An 18,915-nucleotide genomic window follows, 5' to 3' on the forward strand; every position below is an offset into this window, starting at 1 on the left:
TCCCCCCCCAAAAAAAAACAATAGGAAAACCACATGAAATTTCATGGGATTTCCTTTCTGGTTTTTTGCTTCCCGAAATGCTATGAAATAGGAAATATCATCTTTATTTACTATTTTGTTGCAAACGAATGCACACCACTAGTTAATAAACATGTAGATAAAGGTGAACCGGTAGATGTTGCATATTTGGATTTTCAGAAGGCATTTGACAGTCATTCTTGAGAGGCTTCTAAGAAAACTAGAAAGTCATGGGATAGGAGGCAATCTCCTTTCGTGGATTCCAAATTGGATAAAAGACAGGAAACAGAGAGTAGGATTAAATGGTCAATTTTCTCAGTGGAAAAGGGTAAACAGTGGAGTGCCTCAGGGATCTGTACTTGGACCGGTGTTTTTCAATATATTTATAAATGATCTGAAAAGGAATATGACAAGTGAGGTTATCATATTTGCAGTTGTTTCAAAATTATTCAGAGTAGTTAAATCACAAGCGGATTGTGATAAATTGCAGGAGGACCTTGCAAGACAGGAAGACTGGGCATCCAAATGGCAGATGAAATTTAATGTAGACAAGTGCAAGGTGTTGCATATAGGGAAAAATAACCCTAACTGTAGTTACACAATATTCGGTTCCATATTAGGAATTACCACCCAGGAAAAAGATCTAGGTATCATAGTGAATAATACATTGAAATCATCAGCTCAATGTGTTGCAGCAGTCAAAAAAGAAAACAGAATGTTAGGAATTATTAGGAAGGGAAAGGTGAATAAAACAGAAAATTTCATAATGCCTCTCTATCGCTCCATGGTGAGCCCACACTTTTGAGTACTGCGCACAGTTCTGGTCATCGCATCTCCAAAAAGATATAGTTGCACTGGAGAAGGTACAGAGAAGGGCAACCAAAATGATAATGGGTTGGAACAGCTCCCCTTATGGGGAAAAGCTAAAGAGGTTAACGCTGTTCAGCTTGGAGAAGAGACAGCTGAGGGGGGATATGATAGATGTCTTTAAAATCATGAGAGGGCTAGAATGGGTGGATGTGAATCGGTTATTTTACCCTTTCGGATAGTAGAAGGATTAGGGGACACTCCATGAAGTTAGCAAGTAGCACATTCTTTTTCACTCGACACACAATTAAGTTCTGGAATTTGTTGCCAGAGGATGTGGTTAGTGCAGTTGGTGTAGCTGGTGTAGCTGGGTTTAAAAAAGGTTTGGATAAGTTCTTGGAGAAGGCTATTAACTGCTGTTAATCAAGTTGACTTAGGGAATAGCCTCTGCTATTATTGGCATAAGTAGCATGGGATCTACTTAGTTTTTAGGTACTTGCCAGGTACTTGTAGCCTGGATTGGCCACTGTTGGAAACAGGATGCTGGGATTGATGGACCCTCGGTCTGACTCAGTATGGCAATTTCTTATGTTTTTAATAGAAGAAGTAAAGTTACACAGTGGGGACACCCATCACGCATGTGTGCATGCACATCTCTTGGTCTTCCCCCAATATGCCCAGGCCCTGCCCATACCAAGCCCACTCCTCATCCCTTTTCTGAAATTTTGGATTTGTGCACATACCAGGAGAAACGGGCAAACACTGGTGCTTCTTAAAATCCATGCGGCATGCGCTGGTCTGAGACATTTGTGCATTTCTCAGCTTTGGGTGCATTTAGAGCTTTTAAAATCCACCAGTTACTATATTATTTTACAAAACAAACATATGATATAAGCATATTTTATTAAACATGCATATATCTGCCTCTGATAACTTGAGCGATAGTGGTTTGGGAACAGCCAGAGGAAAACAGGAGGCAGACTCTGGCTGCCTCCTGTTTTCCTCCTTAAGTGTAAATAAACCTCCTTAAGTGAGGTTTATTTACAGTGAAAACAAAGAAAAGTTAGGCAGCTCACTTTGGCTTCAAGGAAGTCCCAAACTTAAACCTAGCAGGTCTTAACCATTGTTACTCACAAATCTTGAAAGTAGCAGCTCTTCTCATATGGTTGGACTCTCTCTCTCTTCCCCTGGGCCCGCTTAACCCTTCTAGACCTTGAGGTCATAAGAACATAAGAAATTGCCATGCTGGGTCAGACCAAGGGTCCATCAAGCCCAGCATCTTGTTTCCAACAGAGGCCAAACCAGGTTACAAGAACCTGGCAATTACGCAAACACCAAGAAGATCCCATGCTACTGATGCAATTAATAGCAGTGGCTATTCCCTAAGTAAACTTGATTAATAGCAGTTAATGAACATCTCCTGAAGAACTTATCCAAACCTTTTTTGAACCCAGCTACACTAACTGCACTAACTACATCCTCTGGCAACAAATTCCAGAGCTTAACTGTGCACTGAGTGAAAAAGAATTTTCTCCGATTAGTCTTAAATGTGCTACTTGCTAACTTCATGGAATGCCCCCTAGTCCTTCTATTATCTGAAAGTGTAAATAACCGATTCACATCTACTCGTTCAAAACCTCTCATGATCTTAAAGACCTCTATCATATCCCCCCTCAGCCGTCTCTTTTCCAAGCTGAACAGCCCTAACCTCTTCAGCCTTTCCTCATAGGGGAGCTGATCCATTCCCTTTATCATTTTGGTTGCCCTTCTCTGTACTTTTTCCATTGCAACTATATCTTTTTTGAGATATGGTAACCAGAATTGTACACAGTATTCAAGGTGCGGTCTCATCAAGGAGCGATACAGAGGCATTATGACATTTTCCATTTTATTAACCCTTCCCTTTCTAATAATTCCTAACATTCTGTTTGCTTTTTTGACTGCTGCAGCACACTGAGCCGACGATTTCAATGTGTTATCCACTATTATGCCTAGATCTTTTTCCTGGGTGGTAGCTCCTAATATGGAACCTAACATCATGCAACTACAGCCAGGGTTATTTTTCCCTATATGCAACACCTTGCACTTGTCTACATTAAATTTCATCAGCCATTTTGGATGTGGATCTAGTGGATAATACTTTGAAATTGTCGGCTCAGTGTGCTTATGCTCTTATGGTGGGCCCTTCACCCAGGATTCCCTGTGGGTCTCAATCTCAAGGCAGACTGGCTGAGACTGATGTGCCTAGTCCCGTAAGGTGGTCTGAGGGACTTTTCTGCATATTCTCTCACATATCCTCCCCCTCAGCTCAGCCTTGCCAGGATGAGCCTCTGCTTGTACAAGGGACACCTCATCAGGAAATCTGCATTGTAATTCTGCCTCCTGCCTATGTTGTATCCTATACTTGAAGGGCTGTAGGGCCAGCAACCATCTCATCACCCTCAGATTGAACTCCTTATTCCTATTTATCCATAGTGGTCCGTGATGAGTGTGAACTGCTGTCCCAGTAGATAATTGCAAAAGGCTTCTAAGAACAACTTGACTGGCAAGGTCTCTTTTTTTCCACTGTTTAGTGCTACTGACACTGGACCTTTCTCTGGTGCTACATTCAAGATTTGTGAGTGACAATAGTTAAGAGCTGCAAGGTTTAAGTTTGGGACTTCCCTGAAAATAAACAGCAATAACTTCCAGCTAATGTATGCCACTGCATATCCCTCTCTTGGACTAAGATAGTTCCCAAGTCGATTTCTGAGGCATCAGTCTACACCATGTAGGGTTTGATGAAGTCCAGGCTTATCAGCACCAGTTCAGAGCATATTGCCTCTTTCAGGGCCCTGAAGGTCTTCTCTGCTTTCTCTGACACTGGACCTTCTCTGGTGCTTTCTTTACCAATAGCCTCAGAGCCTTGTGAGAGGCTCCACATTTTCTGAGTAGTTGGGAATAAACCGTCTGTAGTATCCTGTAAGGCCTAGGAACACTCTCACTTCGCTTCTATTTGTGAAACTGGCCCCCAGGTGATTGCCTCAATCATCCTGGTCTGTGAATGGACTTTGCCCTTCCCCAGGGTGTAGCCAAGATGTTGGACCTCTTGTCCTCTTAGCAAGCACTTCTTAGGATTAACTGTTACCCCTGCTTTCTACAGACTGATTAGCATTGCTTGGAGTTATCTAAGATGTATCTTCCAAGTAGGCAAATATGTGCCCTTGATCTGAGCGAAGCAGGTGGTCGACCAATCAATGAAACATTGCAAGGGCACCATGAAGGCCAAAATGGAATACAGAGAACTGGAAAAGTCACCCGCATGTCAAGAATGCAATCTTCTCTTTTGCCGAGGGCATGAGAGGCACCTGCCAATAACCTTTGGTAAGGTCAAGGGCAGAGATGAACTGGTTTGATCCCACATATTTATTTATTTTATTTATTTATTTAAGGTTTTTATATACCGGCAATCATGAGCACATATGCTCATGATTGCCGGTATATAAAATGCTCAATCAGTTCATCCACTCATGGATACAGAACCTTAAGCTCCCATCTAGCTTTGGCACCAATACCTTGGGTGAGGACCAATCACTATTACCCCAAGTTGGAGCATCTCTTTCACTTCGGTCTCAATAACACGGCACCTGTCCTCGGTAATCTGATAGTGTTATTGCCATACCACAATGCCAGGAGAAGTAATGATACCATGTTGCACCAGATGGGTTGACTGGGCAGGTTCGAGAAGCTCTTTTTTTGTTTTTTTTCTACCAGTTGCTTTAAATCAGCTGTCTGTGGACAGCTGTTCTCCGAAAGGAACATGAGCTCAGCCCACTTCAGGTCCAACCTCTGGGCCAAATTCTCCTTCCTGTAACATGGTACACTCCTGTTCCATCCACTTCTTCAGGAGGTTTACATGCTAGATTTGAAGGGGGGGGCTTCGTTTATCTAGCTGAGCTATTTTGTAATCAATGGGCCCTGTTTTCTCCAAAACGTCATAGGATTTTGCCAACAGGCTAACAGCTTGCTCTCTGATGATGGGAGGAGGACCAGGACAAGATCTCCCCGCTGGAATACTCGTGGGACTATGGGACAATTGTAAGCTCGAGCTTGGAACTCAGAGCCTTTTCCAGACATAGGCGGGCTGCTCCCCAGCCTTTTTAAGGCCATCTTGCACTTGGAGTACATAGTCTATTAGGTTCTGCCTGGGGTTCACTTCATCAAAATAATGCAGCTCGCATTCTTACAGGTACACCTTTAAAACAGCACATTACTCCGTTTTTATGCAAACTGCATTGGTTACCCATCAAATATCGAATTTTGTACAAAATACTGACTATCATTCACTCTTTACTAAATAATCAAACTCTTCTTGGCTATGCTCTATTTTAATAATATATAAACCTTCTAGAGAACTTCGATCCTCAAACATGAGCCTTTTGGACGTTCCTTCTGTTAGATTAGCTAGACTAAACATAACTCGTCAAAAAGCTTTCTCTGTGACAGGGCCCATGCATTGGAATGCCCTACCGAATGTATTACATCAAATCTCGAATAGTAAGGATTTTAAAAAATCTCTAAAAACGTACCTCTTTAGAGAAGCATTCAGAATCACTGAATAAGAGACCAGGCAGTTTCTTTGTTATTATGTTGTGCCTGTTATGGTTTTATTTTATTTTTTTCTATCTTTTACTTTTGTTAAATTTAAAGTTAATTTAAATTTTATTTTAATATCTTTATGCACAAAGATATTAGTAATATTGATATAGATATGTTACTATGTAATTTTATTCAATACTTTACTATTTATTTTATTTTTACTTTCACTTTAAGAAAGTTTAGTATTTTATTATTTTTATGTCCAACTGTTGTAAACCATTTTGTTCAAATTTATTTGCCAAAGACGGTATATAAAAATTTTTAAATAAATAAATACATACCCATATAAATAAATAAATAAATCTTCCCAGATCTCGCAAGCTATGTCCAAGACTCCTCTCAGTCTCCTTCCATTCATTAAAGCAAACTGGGAAAATCATATTGTGCACTGTGGTACTTTGTGGATTGCGAACAGCACATAGGGTGGTAATGTGTCCCAATTGTTACCGTCTTCGTCCAGAAATTTCCTCAACATTTGTTTGAGCATCTGATTAAAACACTCAACCAGACCATCGGTCTGCGAGTGATACTCCGAGGTCCACAGAGTTTTTTATCTGGTAGCATAGTCTAGAATGATGGGAATGTATTTATTCCCTTGAGTTGATCTTTCTGGTGGCCCCCTCAAGATCCATGCCCACCCTTTTAAAAGTGGTCTCAATTATAGGTATGAGATGTACTGCCCATACTCCAGCTGGCAGGCAGGGCAGGACCAGCAAAATAACTGGACCTGTTTATGAATGCCCAGCTAATAGAATTGTGCAAGTATCTTTTCCTGGGTCTTCTCCTACCCCACATGACCCCTAGAAGCTGACTATATGCTAACTGCATGATCTGCTGACAAAAGGGTTTGGGAACCAGGAGTTATTCTATCATTTCCCCTTCCATACTTCCCTTTGTGACTCTGTAAAGTAAATCCCCTTTCATTACAAAGTAGGGAGGAACAGAGTCTGTAAGCTGCACTCCAGGGACTATCTTTCCATCCACCCACATATGCTCCAGGGCCCATTTAAAGGATTCATCCTCACTCTGAGCCTGCCCACAGTTTTTTGAACCACCCCATGTTTCCCACTCCAAGGGGCCAGGTAAGATATTCTAAGTAGGTGGCTTTTCTCCCTCTGACTCCATACCCTTCTCCCCAGATGCCTCCAGATTAGCAGCATAGGTGTATTTGTCCTGTCAGCATTGCCTCCTGGACTTAAGAGTCTTGAAAAAAGATCAGGATCTTCAATGGAAAGAGTTATGGAAGCTCCAATTCTTCCTGGTTGTAGCTAAATGAACCTGTTGTAAGCTAGTTCCAAAGACACTTGAACTTTGGACAGTCCCATCCAATGATCAAGGGATAGGATAGCCAAGAGAGTACTTCCATCTCAACCACATCTTGGTTGGCCGGGCTCTTAAGTGGTACCTGGCTTGTTGGATATTGTCAATGGTCCCCATGAATGCATTCCAGGGTCAGTACCATGTCGTAGTCAATTTGGATTCACTACATCAAGTCTCTCTAAACCAGCGTTTTGACACTCCCATTGTCCACTAAGGCTGGTCTTGGAACGTTCTCTAACTTGACTGAAATCATGAAAGTAGAAACTCCCTGGCTGGAGACCCCCACAAAGTTACAAAATATGGGGGTCACAGCATTAATGTCCATCGCCTCAGCTTCTCTGCAGTGACAGTCTCTGGCAAAATGGCCCCTTTTTCCACAACTGAAGCATGACGATCTGACTGAGGTTTGTAGGTAAGATAAAAAGTCCAGCTGGACCTGTGCTGCTGATAGTTGAGACCTGTGAGTCTTAGGGCTCTGGCATCCTCTATCCAAATCAAGAGGCTTCTCTCGGAATTGTGGCAATTCAGACATGGTCTGGGCCTGATGATACTACTACTACCACTACTACTACTACTACTACCACTACTTCCAGGGCCTTTTCAACTGTAAGGCCCTGGAAGTAGGTGGTCAAAGGTGTTCTGGAACTGTTCCAGCAGAACCGCTTTGCTAAATCCACTAGGGATTTTCCTTCTGGGTGCAGCCACTTCCAGGCGGTATCTTTAAACCTGTAGAATAGGTTCCTAAGGTTATCTTCAGCCTGTAGAATTCCCTGCCAAAATCACTGTTGGTAGTCTTTTGGGGTGAGCCACACTCTCCCTAGAATGGATGCCTTGATTTCCGGGTAGGTGGCTCTCCCTTCTGGGTTAGCTGTTTAATAGGTCTCTTGATTAGCTCTAGTGAGTAGATTCCCCAGATAGGTAGTAATTCACCTGTCCTCTAGCCAGTCTGCCAATCTTGCTGTGTGCTCAAACTTTTTCAAGAAGGCATCTGGGTCTTCTTCAGGGTTCATCTTAAGGAGTGTTGATGACAGTGAAGGTAGCTTGGTTACAGCCATTTGCACAGCTTGGACTATCTGCATTAGAACCATATGCTGCTGCATCACCTGCCCTCGCAATGCCTGTTGCTGATTAATTTGCATTTGCAGGCATTTTGTAATTGCTGCTGGCAGGTAGGAAGGACCTGGATCACCTGCCCCATCTTCACTGGTTACTGAGGTACCTCCAAGTTACATACCTCTTCGGGGATAGGGGGAGGGGGAGGGGGGAACCTGTGGCCTGTGCGGCCCTTACTCACTTTTTTACCCCTGACTATACAGGCATCTTGGCCTGTTGTGAAAAAGTTAGGGAAGTGGAATTGGGAGGCCCCAGGAAAAAGGAAAAAAAAAAAAACTCTGCAGGGTTTGTTTTTTTTTCATCTTCTCTTGCTGCAGCTGTGGGTCTGTGCTTCCCACTTAGGCAAGATTTCCCAATGCTGCCACCATATGTGGTAACTCGAGCGGTAGTGGTTTGGGAGCAGTCAGAGGAAAACAGGAGGCAGACTCTAGATGTTCCTTAAGTGTAGTTATTTACAGTGAAAACAAAGGAAAGTGCAGGGCACAGCTAAACAAAAAAACTTAGCAGCTCACCTTGACTTCAGGTGAAAACAAAGGATAGAGCAAAGCAAAACAGTCATTGGTAGGCAGCTCACCTTGACTTAAACACAGCAGGTTTTTCTCATACTATGGGACTCTCTCTCTTCCTCGGGGCCTGTTTAACCCTTCTAGCCCTGAGGTCTTATACTCTGGTGAAGGGCTCCTCCCTTTACGCAGGATTCTCTGTGGGTCTCAAGGAGGACTGGGAAAGACCAGTGTACCTGGTCCCTTAATGTGGTCGGAGGGAGTTTTCTGTATATCTCCTCACTTTACTCCTCAACATATGTGTAGGCTTATGCATGAATGCATGTTGCATTAAAACCACATATATAAATGCATGAAGCTACACGTCTTTATCCAGTTATTTTAAAAATATACGTATGTATGTTTTAGACATGCAAATAAAATAGGACAAGTAAGTCAGCTTTTACACGCATAAATTATGTATTTTAAAACAATCACATGTGAATGAAGTTACCAGTTTTACCACCATTAATTGCCATGACCAATTAATCCACCAGTTTGCCCAGTCTTTCCACAACTCAAGACCCTTCTAGTTCTTCAGCCTGAACTATCCCCAGGTAACCCAGACCTCCCACTTGGTCACTAGTACATAACATGTTCATTATTACTTCCGTCAGATAATTAGCAGGTGTACACTTACATGAGTGAGAGAACAAACATATGCGCGTGTCTTTTAGAAAAGCAACTTTCGGACATAAGTGTTGGCCCCACTTTAGAATGCCTCTAATTCCACCCCTGTTCTACATGCGTATGTGTGTGTGCACGTAAGCGGTTATACTTACATGTGTTCAAAATTTACAAAATACAGAAAACACATGTAGAGGCTACTTAATCGTATATATGCTCATTTTTACACATGTAATGTTTTGAATATTTATATTTTTAGTTCTGTAACTATTTAAAAAAATGCAATGAACGCTTATGCTATGCGTTTAAGACCATTCCTACTTGTAGGTAGAACTGGAATCTTCCTCATCAAAATCAGAATCCCTAAACTCGGTCCTCCAGGACTGCACCCAGCTGGGTTTTCATTATTGCCACAATGAATGTACATTATATCTATTTGCATACAATGCAGGCACCACATGCAAATATATTCATTGTGGCAATCCTGAAGATCTGATTGGGTTGCAGACCTTGCAGAACAAGTTCAGGGACCCCTGGCTTATAGGGGTCCCTTAACTTGTCTCTCTCATCCCGTCTAGCTATAAAATAATAGGATGCTTTCAACCAATTAAATTGCTTGATGAAAGGACACCACCTTGCCTCTAATTCTCATGCACTGAAAAAGCAATTGGACTGTTTAATGTAGGCCATTAAGAACGTTTCCCTCATCTTGCACTTCTCTAAAACATTTTTAAATTTCATTGCAATAAATGCACCTACAAATTCATAGGTCACTTATAAGTTAACACAGCTTGCAAAAATTAGTGGGAATTTGACAGGCCAGATGTCATCCCTTCTTCCTTCCATAACCCTGAGGGGCATCTGCGGTGGAAGGAGGATCTGGAGCATGCAGCATTCACTCCACAAGCCACTGGCCCCAGGCCGTTTGAATTCCAAGAGCAGACAAGTGGTTGGTGGTAAAGCTGCTGCAGGGAGTCCAGGGAAATGTGGGGGGATGGGAAGGCAAAGCAGGAATAAAAAAAAGGGTGTGACTAGTGATCTCCCTCTTTTTTATTCCCATGGCTTCAGCATCCCTCCTACCTATCCCTTCTTTTGGATCCTGTAAGTATTGTATTGTGCATGTTCTGTAAAAATGGATGCCGCAGCTTAGTGGGGGCAGGGATTCAATTCTTAGCACTGATATGCAGTTTGTTATTTGTATTATAGCCAATACATAATTCCTCCGAGGCCAAATTTGCTGTCAATGAAATATAAGTGAAGGGGAGGGGAGAGGGTTATCGCAGCGGAACAGATGTGATTCCGAGGAATCAGGTTCACAAGGGGAGCACCCACTGAGATATAGTGGTGAGTCCAATCCATAGTGGTTGTCTGCCAGAATGTGTCTGAAACCCAGGTTGGTTAAAGGCAGCCCTCTGCCGGGATGTAGTGCCCAGGTACTGGGGTAGATTGGTGCAATGAGGTATGAATAAGTTCATGAAAATATTGTAATGGATCGGATCTCATAATTGTCATCACTTAAATAATGCTGCGGCCGTTCCGTACGATCGCAGTGTCTGCGTTAAAAGGTTGAGATGTATTTAAGAGTGTGTACGAAGTGCCACTGCCCATGTCAATATTACCACGGTATCTACAGAGTTCTTACCACCCTCACTAGACATGAGCATAACACTCATAATATACTGAGCTACGATTGGCCCTGAAGGACAGAGAACCTGAGCTACAGGACCAGCCTACTAAACACTGAGTGTGTGTGTGTGTGTGTGTGTGTGTGTGTATATATACACACACATACATATATACTGTATACACACAGATATATACTAATATATATACAAACACATTCATAATAGATAAATTCAAAGTTCCAACACATCAGTACACTTGTCATTTAATTAATTTTCCCTCAATTTATTTGTAAATACATTCCATTTGCCTTTCATAAGCATTACAATAAATGCATTTGAAGCTCACCTGAAATGCAATTCAAGCTCGTTAAAACAAACAAAAAATGTTAAATCAGAACCATAATGCAGCTCGTTAGCAACCACTGCCCATCCTGTACAGCAGCCTGCTATCTGAATTCATCCCATAGACAATCCCAGAAAGATGCAAGTGTCTGAGAAATTTACCACAAATAATCACAAAAGCTAAATCTTGATATACCACAAATATTTATAGGCTGCTGTGGACTACCACCTTACATAGAAAAAAACACAAACACAAACACACACATATAGACAAAACATTTGTAGAGTTTTCAGAGGAACAGAACAATGGACCTAATACCTCAAATCTCTGATTGCTGACTTTCTTCCCCTTTTTATTCCACACAATTTTTGGTCTTGGATCTCCAGTAGCTTGGCAGATAAATGACGCCACTCCTCCCGAGACCCCTGTCTGATCAACAGGCGTTCTTGTAAACTTTGGCGGGGCTAAAAGAAACAAATAATAGCACAGACACACACAAAAAAAAAAATCTAAATTAGTAACATGAAACATACACTAAAATCCTGTGCATTACTAAAAGAAAATGTTTGGAAAATCTGGGGGAAAATCTTATTAATATAGAGAGTCACTGTTGAGGGCAGCTTTTGTAAGTATCAACTACTAAAGCCTGTACAACAGGAGAGAAGGAAGAACAGGACAGTAGCATCACATACTAACATATGCAACTATTAAAAAAATTATTCAGTTTCTTTTCTGTATTACAATAAACACAAATATTTAGTCTGAATAACTGTTTCCCTTAATTTGAGGGTGCTGCCAGAGCACGGTGTGCAACAGAACCTTATCATGTATCATTTACGCTTCTTGCAAAGCCAGACTCAAAAAAGGATTTGTTAACAAGGTAAAAAAACCCACAAATAAAACCATTGGGTGACTATGAAATCCACAATCAAGGCTTTAGACACTGAAAAGAAAGTTTTATTTTAAAATGACTACACGTTGTTCAGATAAAAATTGCAAATCTTGGAACTTGTTCCCATTAATAGAATGAATTTCAAGGGTCTAATTTATCAAAGATTTTACAGACACAGAATGGAAGAAATCTCTTGAAAAATCAGGAACAAAAATGTATAAGAATCATGATGCTGGTCTCTATCCAGATTGAAATCATTTTACACTTAAGATTAACTTCCTCTTGCCAGCCTTGCACACTAGTCACAGAGGGGTGAATTTTTTAAAAACATTTATATGCATAAAATTACCATATTCGTGCAAAAGTAGCTTGTACTCACGTATACGCTATTGAATACATAACGTGTATACTTTCAGTCTCGTGCACGCATTTGCATGCACTAAAAGGAGGCAGTCTGGGGTGTTGTCAAGAACACACGCAAGTTGATATTTTATGAGAGAGACATACATTTGTACATTTGACAACTTTTTCACGCAATTTTACTTCTGCAAATTCTCTTGTGCAATTGATATCAGACATCTATTTTCTACTATTGGTGGAGCGGGAGGTCTTGGTAACAGGGAGTAGTTCCGAGTGAAAAACTAGCAGGGTCGACTGCAATCACATGGCCATCATCCCACCCCATGAGAGGGAGGAGAAGCACCACTACAGTAACCTCTTCCACTCCCTCAATGTGCAAGTGGTCTGTAATGCTCAAATGCGCATCCTGGATGTGGTGGCCAGGTTTCTGGGAGCCACACATGATTCCTTTATTCTTAGGTAATCAAGCCTCGTTGAAAATTTTGAGGACCGCCTGTACGGTGACAGTTGGCTCGTAGGTAAGACACATGCTTCTTTTGCAATTACATCTCTGCCTATGTATTTCAGGCACATATACTGCCCCACAACAATGTGATAAGCACTTAGGCTACGCAAATCGGCCTTTAAGGCTCAACAAAAGTTCAGGCTACCTTATAAAGTCTTTTCGGATGCTGGGTTTTGCCACTCACATTTGCAAGCGACAATGCTATGATTGATGCATTAAATCTATCATTGCTGCAGGAGATTCTGGATATGGTTGTAGGACCTGGTTTCTCACCTCTGTAGCCATTCCCAACACGCTGGCAGAGACAAGATACAATGAGGCCTTATGTGCTATCCGCTGTGTCATCGAATGGACTTCTCAAAAGTCGCTTTCACTGTTTAGACAAGATGGGTGGAGCTTTCATGTATGCCCCATCCAAAGTTGCTGGTATCATGCTGCTCTGCTGCGTCTTCCATTATTTTGCACTACACCAGGGAGTGCCAATGGAGATACATCAGGATCTCCCCCCATATCCCCAATGTCTCCCCGCACGATCCCAGGACACCATGCTAAGTAGCAGCCAGCTTCGCCAAAACCTTATTGAATGCTACTTTGCCTGATAGGCCTCACACACCACTTCCCCCTCCAGGGGAGAAAGGCCAGAAGTCTGTTAGCTGCTGTCCTCCTCACTATTATCTTTTTTTTCTCTCACTGCTTCGCTGTGTAGGTCACTGTGTAACAGAAAACCCGTATGCCTACTCAGGATTTGTCTTGACAATGGAGCAGTAGACTGTACTTGAAAAACTGTTGTGAAAGTAAAGATGACATCAAAGACACATGGTTGCCTCCATGTGTTCTGCCTGATAGTAACAGTAAAAGAGGCAAGTGTGGCACAACACTTTGTGGCCTAGCTAGCGTGATGGGACTTGCTAGCCCTCCCTAGCGGACCCTGTCCAACCACTCACATGTGCATGACATAGAGTCACAAGTGTGATGCCACCCCAGCTGGTCCTCGAGCATGGAGAGCTACAGCTCTAGAAGTGCTGAAAATCTCATATAGCTCTGAAGCTTAAAAGGCACAGCCTAAAGGTACAGGTAGACAGTTAAAGGTTTTCAATGACAGAGTTCCTATTTTACACCCTCATTCCAACATGCTAAAATCTGTACATGTGAAGTGATACCCTGTACTGGGTCTGCTTCCTGTCACATGGCCATGCCTACACAGAGCTGATTCCACTGCCTCCTAGCAATTCCAAGCACATGCAGATTTACAGCATATGTAGATCCAGTCCTGGTCTTACTGCCATGCATGTATGGTATATTGTTAGGGAGATGTAATATGGTTGGGAGAGGGTTATACCCTCTCCCAACCATATTACAATTCTTGTATGGTTTTTCCTATTAATCATATAAAAGGACAAGTTCCAGATCACGTATCATATACCTATATTATGAAAACATGTTACCGATAAATGTTTTGGCACTTTGTTAGTAAGAATTTAACCAAATATAAATGTACGTGCCTCTCTGTAAACCGTTGTGATGGTGCATTAATAAACGACGGTACAGAAATAAATGATTAGGAGTGATTTTTGATGTTTACAGTTATTTTGTGCTGGTAAAAATGGGACTATGTGAACAGAAGAATGATATGGACATGATGAGGTTGTAAGGATTATATCCAGTAAGTGGTAAATATATTTTGGTAAGTGTAGTATTTAATAGGGATATGTAGAGATTATTTTTTAATAACTGCTGTATGTTTTAGTTTTGTGGATTGCATGGGACCTGTTGAATTATATATGGAAAGTACAGATTGGACTGGGGTGATCCAGTTCTATGAAAGATATTGTTTCAATGATCTTATGGGAATGATGCAGTAACATATCCCCTGAAGAAGCCTGAGTGGGGTGAAACAAGGGTCCTTGTTGGGATTTTTTTTTTGTTCTGGGATATGGTATGAGTGGGTGGGATATGGTTGATGTGTGGTTGTGTTTGGTGGTAATTTTAGATGATGGTTTTAAATGCGTGTTGAGTGTATGATGTGTGAGTGTTGAGGTGACTATAAATATTGTGAAATAAGATAAAAATGTTCTTCTGTACTTTTTGATATGTTCACATGTGTAATATGATGATATATATGATATTTGTGAATATTGTATTTGTTACATATTTAAGCATTGATATATAGAAAGAAATAATAAAAAAATGGTGTCTTTTTCTGACCACATGGTTGCTGGAGAATAGAACATATTGAATATACAATGTATTAGATGAATGATGCCCCTACATGTATATGCTGCGTGACGACAAGCAGACACAGACCTCAATGTTATTAAATGACAGAGGAACAAACGCATTGCAAATGTGTAAGTGCAGGAGGTGCAGCCGGTCGTCCGTACTCTAACCATAAGTGTGTGTGTGAGTGTGTGTGACTGCGTGACTGTGGTTCTGTGTTTGCCTGTGTCAATCGCTGTGTGCGTGGGTGCTGTTGCACTGGGAGGCCCCTCCCTTGCCACTGCAATCCATACCTCTCAGCAGACAGTGGGTTTACATAAATTTAGCACACCCTGCTTTTGGACAGCAGTGATCGAGAGGTATCCCTCTTTATAACGGGCACCTCTGAGAGGCCAGCATATGGGCTGTGGTAGGAATGGCCTCACGCATTGTAGTCTAAAATTTCACCAAGTACACTCACAGTTTATACCTAGTGTTCACCGAGGGGCAGAGGTGTGCAGTTTGGCAGCGTCACACGTCAAATATGCAGTCTTACTGTTATGTCATATACATTTGCCTTTCGCGCCCATGGTGCCCCCGACAATGATGTTTTTCCACCTGGTACTTGCAGTAGACCTAATAGTTGAGTTATCAGGGAATGTGCAGCCTACCCAGACCTTAGCTTGCCGCAGAGGCTTGCTACGTTATGGAGAGAAGTAGTGGTTTTAAGAAACTATCCATTGAATGTGGGGTTGCTGTGATGGATGGAACATGGAGTAGCAAAGACCAGCTAATGCTATCGCTGTAGGCCTGATTCAGATGAGTGGTTTGCATTTTGCTGCTTTACAGGCAGCATGTAGTGAGATACCCGGTGCAGGGGTATAAGTGTGTGTGTTTGTTGGGGTGGTTTGGTTTGCTTGGCAGGTGCCCGAGGCATCCCGGAAGTCCTATTAGTGAATTCCTTTTTGCAGTTGCTGTTCTGCTTTGCTTCCTCTCTGTTGATCATATCATGCTCACTTCACATAGAGGCTGGCACCCCAGCCTGCATCTTTTGACACTCACTCTGTGCTCTGTACACGCTGCCAGGGTAGGGCTACCTTCCTTCTGCCATAGGAAGGTCAAAACCTTTTCTGTGCATGCACAGAGATGGTGCACGCGCCCAAGTCTGCTGTAGGGGACTGGGTTTGCATTACCACTTTAGATGCTTTACTTGTACACTAACCTAACTTTCCCTTCCACCCCGCTGTGTACTTGCTGAATGTTGTCACAGAGTGTCAGCTGCTGTGTGACAAGTAGGGAGGAGGAGTGAGGGAGTGGTCTTTCCTCCACAATGTCCATTTCCACTGACTGCCATCCCTGTAGTGGGCTGCCTTCAGGATCTGGATACTACCTGTAAGGTCATCCTTACCTTATACATATTATACAGAAACCCAAGCCATGCCAGAACAGGGGTGGCAGCCAGACTGTGGATGTGTGCCTGCTCCCCTGTAGCACCAGCAGCAGCCCTCTACACCCTCATCTCCTTGCCTGTGGACATTGTGAAGAAAAGACGGCTTCCTCACTCCTCCTCTTTACTTGTCACACAGCAGCAGGCACTGTGTCACAACACTCAGCAAGTACACAGCCTATTAGGTTTACTATGAAAGCTACAACTGGTTGCTTTCACATACCGTTTCTGGTCATGACACAAATAAGGGGCCAAATATCAAGTGTTGGTGATGTTGACTCTAACTTCCCCTTAATGCCACACAAGCTCTACATGTACTCAATAATCTGTGTGGGCAGGAAGCTACTGTCCCTGTCACATAAGCAGGAGTCACCTAAGAGTATGGTGTGTGAAAAAAGCAACAAGAGGTTATGGTGAAGGTCCCCAGTAATGAGCTGCTTCTTTACCTCTGGCTGTCTTCCTTAGACCCATACACTGAGCAATCCCTTGTATGGCGTAGGCCATAGGGTCTTGGCTGCTAGATAAGTGCCAAGTTTGAATTTGCCAGGGCATTATAGAATGCAAGGTAATGTGGAGGGCAAACCTTGTACTACTGAAATGTTAACACTAAAACAACACAATTAAAGGAGACAACCTGGAAGTTTCTTTTTCAAAACAGTCACCACTTTATTAGCAAAGACATGTAGTGCACTGTTTGAAATAAAGTCAATGTCTTAGGTAATCACATTCTGCAAGGACAAGATAGCAAATAGCACAAAACATTGTAAATTTAATGGACTGCACATTATGGGGCGGATTTTCAGAGCCCTGCTCACCTAAATCCGCCCAAAACCGGGCGGATTTAGGCGAGCAGGGCCCTGCGCGCCGGTAAGCCTATTTTACATAGGCCTACTGGCGCGCACAGAGCCCCGTATCTGCTAAAAAGGTTTTTAGCAGATACGTGCGGCTCCGCGCGTATCTACTAAAATCCAGCGTACTTTTGTTTGCGCCTGGAGCGCAAACAAAAGTAGGCCTATTCGCGGAGTATGAAAATCCGCCCCTATGTGTACACCTGTACACATGGGGCGGATTTTCAGAGCCCTGCTCGCCTAAATCCGCCCAAAACCGGGCGGATTTAGGCGAGCAGGGCCCTGCGCGCCGGTAAGCCTATTTTACATAGGCCTACCGGCGCGCGCAAAGCCCCGGGACTCGTGTAAGTCCCGGGGTTTTCGGAGGGGGCGTGTCGGGGGGCGTGTCGGGGGCAGGCCCGAACCGCGCGGCGTTTTCGGGGCGTGTCAGGAGCGTTCCGGGGGCGGGCCCGGAGGCGTGGCTACGGCCCGGGGCGGCCCGGGAGCGTGGCCGTGCCCTCCGGACCCGCCCCCAGGTCGCGTCCCGGCGCGCAGGAGGCCCGCTGACGCGCGGGGATTTACGCCTCCCTCCAGGAGGCGTAAATCCCCCGACAAAGGGTAAGGGGGGGGCTTAGACAGGGCCGGGTGGGTGGGTTAGGTAGGGGGAAGGGAGGGGAAGGTGAGGGGAGGGCAAAAGGAAGTTCCCTCCGAGGCCGCTCCGATTTCGGAGCGGCCTCGGAGGGAACGGGGGGTAGGCTTGCGCGGCTTGGCGCGCGCCGGCTATACAAAATCCATAGCCTTGCGCGCGCCGATCCAGGTTTTTAGCAGATACGCGCGGCTCCGCGCGTATCTACTAAAATCCAGCGTACTTTTGTTTGCGCCTGGAGCGCAAACAAAAGTAGGCCTATTCGCAGAGTATGAAAATCCGCCCCATAATGTGCAGTTCATTAAATTTACACATTACATATACAGGCTTAATATCTTATCCTTTATGCACAATCATGATTACAACTAAGAACATAGAAAGCGGAAGTGGCACCCAATAGCTACAGTACTGCTTATAGGTAAAGCAGCACTACTATATGCTGTAAACCCAAGGCCCCAGACATTTTGAAAGAGTGCACTGAAGGGGACAACCTAAGGGCCATAGCAGCAAAGTTCAGCATGTAAGCAGCAGGACCAAGATTGGAGAGTGCAGCATTGAAGCAGCAGGAGGAGGTGAAGACCCAGCAGCATGGAGGCAGGAGGCCCAGGAGGAGACCCAGCAGCATGGAGGCCAGCAGTTGCAAGAGCTGAGATGAGATAAGACATCAACATCAGGAGCAGGAGATGAGACGTGATGAGAAAAGGCAGCAGGAAGAAAGTGAGAGGAGGCAACTTCAAGGAGACTTGAATACGGGCAGAGAATCAAGAAGTCCTTCTCAGTTAGGCTGCTGCCTGGCAAGGATTGACAGTACACCATCCATTCTGTGTGTTGCACAGCAACCTTGTAGTGAGGATGGGCCCAGCAGGCTTCTTCCATCTAGATGGCACAGCAACTCTATACCGAGGCGGGGCTAATCTTATTCTGGAAATGTTATTTTTTGGCCTTAGAGGTCAGGTGGTTCAGCTCTTCATGGCCCCTTGCCATGTCATGGATTGCCACTTGGGGGGGG

General features: G+C 43.5%; 1 protein-coding gene across 10 annotated transcripts in view; it reads right to left on the minus strand.

Annotated features, from left to right (window-relative positions):
* PTPRD (protein tyrosine phosphatase receptor type D) overlaps positions 1-18,915 on the minus strand; it is a 1,482,181-nt gene that overhangs the window by 805,529 nt on the left and 657,737 nt on the right. For all 10 annotated transcript variants that reach the window (XM_029605256.1, XM_029605331.1, XM_029605320.1 and 7 more), the window contains exon 3: positions 11,352-11,497. In XM_029605256.1, coding sequence (XP_029461116.1) covers positions 11,352-11,497 — 146 coding nt within the window. The remainder of the gene's footprint in view (positions 1-11,351; positions 11,498-18,915) is intronic.

Source organism: Rhinatrema bivittatum, chromosome 1 (genome assembly GCF_901001135.1).
Source record: "Rhinatrema bivittatum chromosome 1, aRhiBiv1.1, whole genome shotgun sequence".
Lineage (NCBI taxonomy): Eukaryota > Metazoa > Chordata > Amphibia > Gymnophiona > Rhinatrematidae > Rhinatrema > Rhinatrema bivittatum.